Below are 12,380 nucleotides of genomic sequence, written 5' to 3'. Positions count from 1 at the left end.
CCCAACCCTTTCACGTCTGTCACATGTGCTCAGGGTGAACCTGCTCTCATCTGTGAAAAGCACAGGGCGCCTGCCAGTGGTGGACCTGCCAATTCTGGTATTCTATGGCAAATGCCAATCGAGCTCCACGGTGCCCACTAGAGGACATCGGGCCCTCAGGCCACCCTCATGAAGTCTGTTTCTCATCTGCCTGCCTGCTGGAGGTCATTTTGTAGGCTCTGCCAGTGCTCATCCTGTTCTTCCTTGCCCAGAGAAGCAGATACCGGTGGGTCCTGCTGATGGCTTAAGGACCTTCTACGAGGGGCCCTGTCCAGCTCTCCTAGAGGAATTGCCTGTCTGTCTCCTGGAATCTCCTCCATGCCCTTGCGACTGTGCTGGGAGACATAGCAAACCTTCTGGCAATGGCACATATTGATGTGCCATCCTGGAGAAGTTGGACTACCTGTGCCAGCTCTGTAGGGTCCGGGTATAGGCTCATGCTACCAGTAGTGACACTGACCGAAGTCAAGTGCAAAATGAGTGACAAAACAGATGAGGAGGGAAAAATGTCGGTGGCCTCCCTCCACCTGTTAACCCATTCATTCCTGTTTTGGGGGTCGTCTCAGTGTTGCCCCTCTAGTGCACCAAAGCAGCTGAAGCTGATGAACAAGCCCCTCTGCTACTTCACTGACCAGATCAACAGCCCACAAGTGTCACTAACTTGATGCTATACTCGGATTAAAAGGACTCCTTTAATGTTTTTGAGCAGAATATAATAAACTGTTCTGGCCACCAGTAGGATGGTCAGCAGATGATTATTTTCTTTCTTCTACAGTGTTGTTCGTCACGTCATCTTCATATACAAATTACTTCCCGCTCAGCAGATGTCGCCGCTCTTCTTTTCTGTCATGTCTCCTTCTGGATCAGTTGGCCATTATTAAACACGACACCCAAGGTCACTGTGCCAACGGTTTCACCACCTCAAATTTTTCACGTCATAAGGTTTCAATTAAGACCAAGATCGCGGTTCTAACGTGAGTGGTCCGTGAGTAACTGAGTGACAGACGGACACAACCTTTAGCATTTTATATATGTACTGTAGACACAGTTGACGTGAGAAGTTTCCAAACGCTTACAGTGAATTCTTTAAAACTCGCTTATTAACGCCTCCACAGATTTTATACTAACAAACTATAAATTAGCGTTAAAGGCATCTATTTTGTGGAGCGCAAAAGTCATTTTTTCCAACAATGTTCACAGACTTCAGAGTATTTCACTTTTTATTGACAATATCATAATTCCACTGGGTCACAAGTTTACATACACTTTGTTAACTGGGCCTGGAAAATTCCAGAAAATGATGTTAAGCATTTAGGCAATTAGCTCCTGATAGCCAATTAGCCTAACTGGAGTCAACATGTGGACGTGTGTTAAGGCCGACCATCAAACTCACTGCCTCTTTGCTGGACATACAAGAGAAATCAGCCAAGAGCTCAGAAAAAAACATTGTGGGCCTCCACAAATCTCGTTCATCCTTGGGAACAATTTCCAAACGCCTGAAGGTTCCACGTTCATCTGTACAAATGCGAGTATAAACACCATGGGACCACAGGGCCGTCATACCGCTCAGGTAGGAGACGCATTCTGACTCAAAAGGAGGAACGGACTTTGGCATGAAAAGTGCAAATCAGTCCTAGAAGAACAGCAAAAGGTCCTTGTGAAGATGCGGAGGAGGACACAGGTAGACAAGTATCGATCTCCACAGTAAAACTGAGTCCGACATCAACATAACCTGAACGGCTGCTGAGCAAGGAAGAAGAAAAAGCCAGACTGTAGTTTGCAATGGCACATGGGGGCAAAGATCTCACCTTCTGGAGAAAATGTCTTCTGGTCAGATGGCCATAATGACCATAGTTATGTTTGGAGAACAAAGGGTGAGGCTTGTAAGCCAAAGAGCACCATCTCAACCGTCAAGCATAGGGGAGGCAGCGTCATGTTGTGGGGGCTGCAGGAGGGACTTGTGCACTTCACAAAGTAGATGGCATCACGACGAAGGAGAACATCATGTCAAGAGCACAGCATAGAAGGTGAGGCTCAGTCGCCTATGGGTCTTCCAAATGGACAAGGACCCCAAAGCAGACCACCAGTGCTGTGGCAAAATGGCTCAAGGTACTGGAGCGGCCATCATAAAGCTGTGACTTCAATCTGATTTAAAACAGAAGAAGCGAGCAAGGAGGCCTACAAAGCTCTCCCAGTTACACCAGTTGTGTGTTGGAGGAATGGGCCAAAAACTCCAGTAACTTACTATAAGAAGCTTGAGGAAGGTGACCCAAGACATTTGGCTCAATTTAAGCAATTTAAAGGCAATACCACCAAATATGAACAAAGTGGACCCACTGGAATTGTGGCCTAGTGAAGAAAAAGTGAAAGACTCTGAGGTCTGTGAACACTGGCGGAAAAAAAATGACTTCAGTCCTACAAAAAGTAGACGTCTTAAACGATACGTCAAACTTCTAGCCTGGTAGTATCAAATCTGTGGAGGGGTTAGAGAGCGAGTTTTAAAGAATCCCACCGAAGAGTATGGATACGATTATGAAACGTAAGGAGCAGACAGCTAGGATCTGTTACTGATATCCCACCGTCACTTCTCCGTAGCCTCCTCAGTGTTATGTTTAGGAGTCTAAAACCTTGAATTTGTTTCAACAATAAAACGTTACGACGTGTAAGAGAAGCGTGTTGATGCCAAAACGTCAACATGAATCCATTAGGAAAAGTAGGGCGAGTGCTCACCGCTGCACTGGTGCGGGTTTAGTACGCGTCCCTCGTGTGACTTGCTTCGAAATGGTCACCAATGCACAAGCCGGACGTCACAACACAAGCGCGTTTTCTTTTATTTCTGATGTCACTGCCTGATCTGCATGGCTGACGTGCCCCTTGTGTTACTGTAGGCAACCACAGCACAAGCCGTAGTGACCTCCACATTTCACCTGACGTGAACATTGACGGTTACTACACTGTGAGCAGGAGGTGGTGGACGGAGACGTGTGTGTAGTTGTGGACCGAGTTGGGAGAGCAGGGCCAGGTGGACCACCTTCTGGTCAACGTGCTATGGAATCATCTGCAGCTGCTCCAGAGCAGGAGGTTGGGAGAGATGAGGCGAATGTGGCGGTGGAGGTTCCTACGCTCTGGTTAACTCCAGAACTTTCTCCTAGAAGAGATCGATGTGATCACTTCTTAGTGGGCTAGCGTATTTCTTCTCCTTCCACTTGACTGCAATCATTTTGCCTTTGTGCCACTGCAGCGTCACACAAATCAAGGCGGTTCGGTCGTTCAGTGACGCATGTAGCAGTTTCATGGTCCGTGTCTGTGTCTGATGACAACTCTCCTTGTCACCACGATCTCGAGTCAACTAATGCTTTGCTTTCCGTATCTTCTAAAAGTGACCCTTACAGTTTCTCCTTTACACACCTATTGTGTTTTGTTTTGAAGACTCCTCCCAACTCGTGAATATTAATGAGTTACCCTAGAGTGTCAAAAACATATAGAGATAGTTGATTTTTGCAGGGGACAGCACGGTGGCGCAGTGGCAGTGCTGCTGCCTCGCAGTTAGGAGACCCGGGTTTGCTTCCCTGGTCCTCCCTGCGTGGAGTTTGCATGTTCTCCCCGTATCTGCATGGGTTTCCTCCCACAATCCAAAGACATGCAGGTTAGGTGCATTGGCAATCCTAAATTGTCCCTAGTGTGTGCTTGGTGTGTGTGTGTGTGTGTGTGCGCGCCCTGCGGTGGGCTGGCACCCTGCCCAGGGTTTGTTTCCTGCCTTGCGCCCTGTGTTGGCTGGGATTGGCTCCAGCAGACCCCCGTGACCCTGTGTTAGGATATAGCGGGTCGGACAATAGATGGATGGATATTATTTCATTCACCAGATGGTAGCAGAGTATCATCCCAAGCGTTATTAAGGCTTAACTCTTTTAAGCAGAAGCACGTCACCCCTACTCGGACTCGGGCTTAACCGTAACGGCACAGAATACCCGAATTTGACACTCAGGGTTAACGCCAAGGAGGTTAATCACATCACTTTGCCGTTACAGGTTACCAAGTGTACATGGATGGGCAAAAATGGCAAATTTATCTTTTTAAAATGAATGGAGTGTGCTGGAAGTGAAGACCTTCTGAATGCACTGTACATCTGAATGACTTCACTTGGATTTATGGACCTATTCATATTTTCTCCAGTGGATTCTGTTTAATGGACTTTTAGACTTTCCAGGTCCCAACCCTTTCACGTCTGTCATATGTGCTCAGGGTGAACCTGCTCTCATCTGTGAAAAGCACAGGGCGCCTGCCAGTGGTGGACCTGTCAATTCTGGTATTCTATGGCAAATGCCAATCGAGCTCCACGGTGCCCACTAGAGGACATCGGGCCCTCAGGCCACCCTCATGAAGTCTGTTTCTCAGCTGCCTGCCTGCTGGAGGTCATTTTGTAGGCTCTGCCAGTGCTCATCCTGTTCTTCCTTGCCCAGAGAAGCAGATACCGGTGGGTCCTGCTGATGGCTTAAGGACCTTCTATGAGGGGCCCTGTCCAGCTCTCCTAGAGGAATTGCCTGTCTGTCTCCTGGAATCTCCTCCATGCCCTTGCGACTGTGCTGGGAGACATCGCAAACCTTCGTCGTCACTCTCCTGTTAACAATTACGGTGATTGTTTCTTGCACCTCCTATTCAATTTTTAAACTTGGTGTACTGTTACCTTTTATTCAAACAATAGCAGATTTTGGCTTGTAAATGAAACACCCTTTTTACCATACCTGGACTGAACGGCGACATTTCAAACATGGACGATTCATGACACTGTAAACCAGTCCTGCGTGTCGGAAAGAACAAACACCTCAATGACTGTTAATGACAGTCCAATAAATGGGCAGAATGGATCTTCACGTTCCAAATATTTTGTGTTCTCCCTGTGAAGCTGTGGGGTGTTAGTATCCGAGGTTATGCTAAGTGAGCATTGGGGTCTCCAGCATGTAGTGTCTTTCTTTATAAATAAACCAGTCAGTGTGCAGACACCTTGAAAAGTTCTCAGTATCCGTCAATGGGCTCGATGCTTTTAAGCACATCATACAACTCCTTCGGAAGGATGACATAGCTCTCGGATGTTACGTCTTTGTCCTTCTGAAACTCGCGGAGAGCTTTCATTTTTTCCAACTGCCTTTCCTGACGTCTGCATTTCTGCTGCACAGTCTTTAATTTCTTACGCAGTTTTTCGACCTGTTCCTCCAGTTGCTGGATCCTTTTCTTTTGTTGCACGGTATCCTCCACTGTGTAGTTGTGATCACAGGAGATGGATTGATTGGGGAGCAGGGCAGGGTGGACCACCATCTGGACAACATGCTGGGGAAGCATCTGAGGCTGCTCCAGAGCTGGAGGTGGGGGATGAGGCGAAATCGGAGGTGGAGGTTCCTGTGGTTCAGTTAACTCCAGAGCCTTCTCCTGAAAGAGATCAATGGAAATAATATAATTCAAGCGTTTACCACATCTTTATAAATGGACAAGAAACATTCAGTAGGGATATTCTGATCAGGGGGTTTTAGGAGCGACCACCAATGTCTTATTACTGAATCGGCCAATACCGTTCACTGATTTCATGTTACTGGTTCAACCGATACCAATCACCGCTTTTATGTTACCTGATTGACTGGCACCGATCACCAACATCGTGTTACTGGATCGACAGATACCAATCATCGATGTCAAGTTACTGGATTGGCCAATACCGATCATCGATGTTGTGTTACTGAATTGACTGATAAAATCATCAATGTCAAGTTACAGGATCGACTGATACTGATCACCAACATCATGTTGCCGGATTGACCAGTAACGATCATCGACGTCAAGTCACTGGATTAATCAATACAATCATCGATGTCAAGTTACTGGATCCACCGATACCGATCATCAATGTCGGGTTACTGGATTGACCGGCACAGATCACCGACATCGTGTTACTGGATCAACCAATACTGATCATCGATGTTGTGTTATTGGAACGACCGATACCGATCATCGATGTCGTGTTACTGGATTGACCGATAAAATCATCAATGTCAAGTTACTGGATCGACTGATACTGATCACCAACATCATGTGGCGGATTGACCAGTAACGATCATTGACATCAAGTCACTGGATTGACCAATACAATCATTGATGTCAAGTTACTGGATCCACCGATATCGATCATCAATGTCGGGTTACTGGATTGACTGGCACAGATCACCGACATCGTGTTACTGGATCAACCAATACTGATCATCGATGTTGTGTTATTGGAACAATCGATACTGATCATCAATGTCGTGTTATTGGAATGACCAATACTGATTATCGATGTCATGTTATTGGAACAACTAATACCGATCATCGATGTCGTGCTACTGGATTGACCGATAAAATCATCAATGTCAAGTTACTGGATCGATTGATACTGATCACCAACATCATGTGGTGGATTGACCAGTAACGATCATTGACGTCAAGTCACAGGATGAATCAATACAATCATCGATGTCAAGTTACTGGATCCACCGATACCGATCATCAATGTCGGGTTACTGGATTGACTGGCACAGATCACCGACATCGTGTTACTGGATCAACCAATACTGATCAACGATTTTGTGTTATTGGAATGACCGATACCGATCATCGATGTCGTGTTACTGGATTGACCGATAAAATCATCAATGTCAAGTTACTGGATCGACTGATACTGATCACCAACATCATGTGGCGGATTGACCAGTAACAATTATTGATGTCAAGTCACTGGATTGACCAATACAATCATCGATGTCAAGTTACTGGATTGACCGGTACAGACCACCGACATCGTGTTATTGGAACGACCAATACTGATCATCGATGTCATGTTATTGGAACGACCAATACTGATCATCGATGTCATGTTATTGGAACGACCAATACCGATCATCGACATTGTGTTACTGGATTGACCGGTACTGAGATCGCGTTACTGGATCTACTGGTACCGATCACCGAAATCATGTTGCTGGATTGACCAGTAATAATCATCAACATCAAGTCACTGGATCAGCCAATACAATCAGCGTCTAAGCTCCTGCATAACCAGATGCGGAGAAGCCTCATGTCCTATATTACGAAGTGTGAACTTTGATGTTTTTATCATTACACTATAGACCACAGAAGTTACCTCTTCATTTTGTATTAACAACATAAAATTCTGTGGGCTTATTGCTCAGTGACCATAAAAATAAATTCCTTCAAACAGGCTTTTTTAAACTAACAGAAAATGTCCAGAAAATATTTATCCATAATATATACGGCTTTAAAGAAAATACTGTAGAATGCTTCCCACAATTTCAAGCTGTTATATTGTTTAATTTCTTCTGTAATGTATGTATCCTGAAACAAAGCTTAAATTTAAAAAACACGTAGTTTCTACCAATTTGTCCAACAAAAATATTCCCGATATATGTCCTGAATAGCGGCGTCACATTTTAAGGACCGAGCACCCATCGAGATACATGAAGTGAAATGACACAGATGGACATTCCTGCATTACAGTGCTGGAGAACAGTGAATACCATCAGCGGGTTTGGGCGGAAGGACAACCGTGATGTGCTGAAAATACAGGTGGTGTAAAAGTGTGTAACTGAGCAGGATGAAATGTGTGACACGGACATGTGATGTGCAGAGCAATAAGGGCGGAACTCAACATGTAACTCTGCCCAGGTTTCCCTACACCCCTTTCTGCAGGCTGCAACGAGAGATACTTGGGAGACAACGTGGAGAAAAGGAGAAACACAGAGGGTGGTGCTGCCGCACGCTAGGATTTCGGCGTACACCGTGTATAGAATGCAGTAATGCTGATGTGATGCCTTAAATCTGAAGTAGGCATGGCGAAAATTACACCAGACAAACAGACATGTGCCCATCTAATTATTTATACGTCAACTCGTAAAATGACAAAATCAACTAATGATGCTCTGGTTGGAAACATAGGCCAGAAATTTTACAACAGTTTTGTTAAGTCATTTCATTTGTTAAGTGCCGTTTTCATGCTATTATTGATATTTGGGCTTCAGTTTTTACACACTGACTGCAACATAGAAACTGGACTTCTGACTTCACACATTATACACTTCACGTCAACATTTTGTCATTATTGCTACAACATGAAAAAAGTTTCTGTTTTAGTTATGTGTTCAAAATTTCTTGCCTCGCATTTCCTGTCATCCTACATTTACACAGATTGTTGTAGACACGGAACGAACATGAATTGCATGTATTCCAAGTAACGATATATTATTTTTCAGGGTGATGTTTTTAGATGGGTGCAGAATTGGCTCAGACACAGGAAGCAGAGGGTGATGGTGCGAGGAACCTCATCAGAACTGGCCGATGTTAAGAGTGGTGACCAGCAGGGGTCAGTGCTAGGGCCGCTGCTATTTTTAATATCTATAAATGATTTAGATAGGAATATAAGTAACAAGCTGGTTAAGTTTGCAGATGATACCAAGATAGGTGGATTAGCAGATAATTTGGAATCCGTTATATCATTACAGAAGGACTTGGATAGCATACAGGCTTGGGCAGATTTGTGGCAGATGAAATTTAATGTCAGTAAATGTAAAATATTACACATAGGGAGTAAAAATATTAGGTTTGAATACACAATGGGCGGTCGGAAAATCGAGAGTACAGCTTATGAGAAGGATTTAGGAGTCATAGTGGACTCCAAGCTATCAACTTCCAAACAGTGTTCAGAAGCCATTAAGAAGGCTAACAGAATGTTAGGTTATATAGCGCCTTGATGTGTGGACTACAAGTCACAGGAGGTTCTGCTCAACCTTTATAACACACTGGTGAGGCCTCATCTGGAGTACTGTGTGCAGTTTTGGCCTCCAGGCTACAAAAAGGACATAGCAGCACTAGAAAAGGTCCAGAGAAGAGCGACTAGGCTGATTCCAGGTCTACAGGGGTTGAATTATGAGGAAAGATTAAAAGAGCTGAGCCTTTACAGTTTAAGCAAAAGAAGATTAAGAGGTGACATGATTGAAGTGTTTAAAATTATGAAGGGAATTAGTCCAGTGGATCGAGACGGTGACTTTAAAATGAGCTCATCAAGAACACGGGGACACAGTTGGAAACTTGTTAAGGGTAAATTTCGCACAAACATTAGGAAGTTTTTCTTTACACAAAGAATGATAGACACTTGGAATAAATGACCAAGTAGTGTGGTAGACAGTAAGACATTAGGGACTTTCAAAACTCGACTTGATGTTTTCTTGGAGGAAACAAGTGGATAGGACTGGCGAGCTTTGTTGGGCTGAATGGCCTGTTCTCGTCTAGATTGTTCTAATTCTAATTCTAGTTCTAATTCTAATTTTCCTATTCTTCAACACCAATGTGTCAAAACAGTAAGAATAGGAATGTGTGTGACAGGAGTTCCCAAATTTTATACAATAATAAGCTTTTGATTGTATTTAATTATATATTTATATATATTACATTATATATATATATATATAGTGGCAGACAACCAGGGATCCTGCCCCACTGGGACACTTGGAAGAAGGACGGACCGGGAGAGGGCCACGGAAATGCAGCTGGGAAGCTCACCAGGGGGCGCCTGGACGGTCTTAGAGCCCTACAGGACAGCACTTCCGCCACACCAGGAAGTGCTGCCGAAACAGGAACTGTGCATGCCCGGAGTGCTTCCAGGTGCAAGGGCAACACTAGTGCCACACTACGAAGTGCTGCCAGAAGACCTGGAGCACATCCCGGGCATGATAAAAGGGGCCGCCTCACTACCTTCAAGGAGCCAGAGTCGGGTGGAAAAAGACGGAGCTTAAGACGAGAAATGGATGCGGCCTGAAGAAAGAGAATGGACTGAACAGAGCGTGGTATTTGGGGAAAATAAATGGTGCGTGTTTTGTACCTTTGGAGTCCTTGTCTGTCTGTGCCAAGGATGATTTTCACAATATATATATATATATATATATATATATATATATATATATATATATATTAGTAACAAGAAAACTAGGGCGTGCAAGCCACCCAACCCGACACAGATAGACACTAGAGGCACACTTATAAAAACAAGGGCCCCAATATATAATATGATATATAATATATGATATAATATGTATATATATGTATATATACATATAATTCCATCCGATGGAGTAAATGCTAACATTACTCAAAGTTATTGTCTGCTTTTACATGCATTTTTATTACTATTTAATGTAATATTGTTTTTTTATCAGTATGCTGCTGCTAGATTATGTGAATTTCCCCTTGGGATTAATAAAGTATCTATCTATATACATACATATATGATTTTTGCAGCATGATATTATTTCACTGTGGTGGGCTGGCACCCTGCCAGGGTTTTGCTTCCTGCCTTGCACCCTGTGTTGGCTGGGATTGGCTCCAGCAGACCCCCGTGACCCTGCATTAGAATATAGCGGGCTAGATAATGGATAGCTGGATATTATTTCATCCACCAGATGGCAGCAACAAAAACAGAAAAAAAATACCAACAGTAATCCTTTTTATTACTATGCCAAAATACAGGTTGGGCTGTTTGAACAGAGAGCGGCATGGTGGCGCAGTGGGTAGCGTTGGTGCCTCGCATTTAGGAGACCCGGGTTCGTGTCGGCGTGGGTTTCCTCCCACAGTCCAAAGACATGCAGGTTATGTGCATTGGCGATCCTAAATTGTCCCGTGGGTGTGTGTGTCATCATCAAGTCCTTCCATGAGAACCCTAAATACAAAGAGGACTGATCATTTATGTTAGGTAGAATGCCCAGAGGGGTGGTCTCATGGTCTGGAACCCCTGCAGATTTTATTTTTTCTCTCCAGTTTTTTTTTTTGTTTTTTTCTGTCCTTCCTGGCCATCGGACCTTATTCTTATTCTCTGTTAATTAGTGTTGTCTTACTTTAATTCTTACTTTCTCTTTTTTTCATCATGTAAAGCACTTTGAGCTACATTTTTTGTATGAAAATGTGCTATAGAAATAAATGTTGTTGTTGCCCTGTGGTGGGCTGGCGCCCTGCCCTGGGGTTTGTTCCTGCCTTGTGCCCTGTGCTAGCTGGGATTGGCTCCAGCAGACCCCCGTGACCCTGTGTTAGGATATAGCGGGTTGGTGACTGACTGATTAAATATACAAAAAGGACACCCTACAACCAAGCTGTCTGTGGTGTGGGTTCATTTATTTACTTCCACTAGGTACTCCAGTTTTTTTAACCTGGTGGTTTTTATAGGCGCTTCTATAACTTTTTTTTTCCAGAAATCAGGGACTTTTTAGAAACTCAGGATCTTGTGCTGCATTCCCACCATAGGAACTCGGCCCATTTGTAGTTCCTGGTGCTTTTTATTTTAGCTCCTCCTCCAGGGTACATACTTTTTGTTCAATCAGGAACTATTGTGGGTGTGGCTCGGATCATGAACTGAGCTGATTGGTTGACCACGAGGACTGACCCCACCCTTCAAACCTGTTAGTAGTTTGGACTTCAGAGAGTTACTGGTGAAGATGGAGTGCCAACACTCCTCAGTGGTGCCCTCCTGGTATGCTGTGCCATGTGCCACATCAAAGCAATAAAGTAATCCCTTGTGTGGAGATATAGCCTCTGCTATCTTAATAATAGTGGGGAACTTATTTAATTAGAGGTTGGGGAATATTTTGGCTTAACTTGTAAACCTGACCCAATGTTCTGTTACTCCCAGCACTGCCATAATGTCAGTCACCAGAGATTCATCTTCTCCACTGTACTATTCTGCAGTTCTTTACTTATATACATTACTAGCTGTCCCCCGTGGCTCCACCCACTTAGTAGTGAAACAGGACAAACTAAAAATCAATAAAAAAAAATGTAATTCTGGCCAAGCAGAAGGTTGGTATGCTCCGACGTTAAACGTTGGCACTGTGTTCCGCTCTGACAGGAGAGTATCCCCTATGTGTGGCCGTGATATCTCTGCCAATGAGCACCTACCCTCTAATGGCGCTTTTCCACTGCATAGTACGGCACAGCACGGTTCAGTACAGCTCACCTTGGTTCGGCTCAGTTCGGCTCGGTTTGCGTTTCGACAGCAGTTTAGTACCGCTTTAGAGTGCGCGGGATTATTCACATGTCGTTATAGTTGCGCCGCCTCTACTACCGTGACATCATCGTGAACGCCACAAACAAACACAACAATGGAGCCGTGTGCACCCAAGAGCTTAGCGACCTCCTGAAAAACTTTTTCATTCCGCGTCGCACCATCCAGCTCTCGCTGGATCCGCCTCGGCTACCAACGAGAGGGACGGCTGTACTTCCTCAATAGACCATGAAACAGCCATTTTTGGTTAAAA

General features: G+C 44.4%; 1 protein-coding gene across 1 annotated transcript in view; it reads right to left on the bottom strand.

The window, feature by feature from the left end:
• Positions 1–4,712: 4,712 nt before the first annotated feature.
• Positions 4,713–12,380, bottom strand: part of thap1 (THAP domain containing, apoptosis associated protein 1) — a 28,815-nt gene continuing 21,147 nt past the window's right edge. The window contains exon 3 of the mRNA XM_039759700.1: positions 4,713–5,463. Coding sequence (XP_039615634.1) covers positions 5,053–5,463 — 411 coding nt within the window. The 3' untranslated portion in view covers positions 4,713–5,052. The remainder of the gene's footprint in view (positions 5,464–12,380) is intronic.

The sequence above is a fragment of the Polypterus senegalus genome, chromosome 7 (genome assembly GCF_016835505.1).
Source record: "Polypterus senegalus isolate Bchr_013 chromosome 7, ASM1683550v1, whole genome shotgun sequence".
Lineage (NCBI taxonomy): Eukaryota > Metazoa > Chordata > Cladistia > Polypteriformes > Polypteridae > Polypterus > Polypterus senegalus.
Note: the sequence above shows the minus strand (reverse complement) of the source record. Positions and strands in the feature narration are given on the sequence as shown.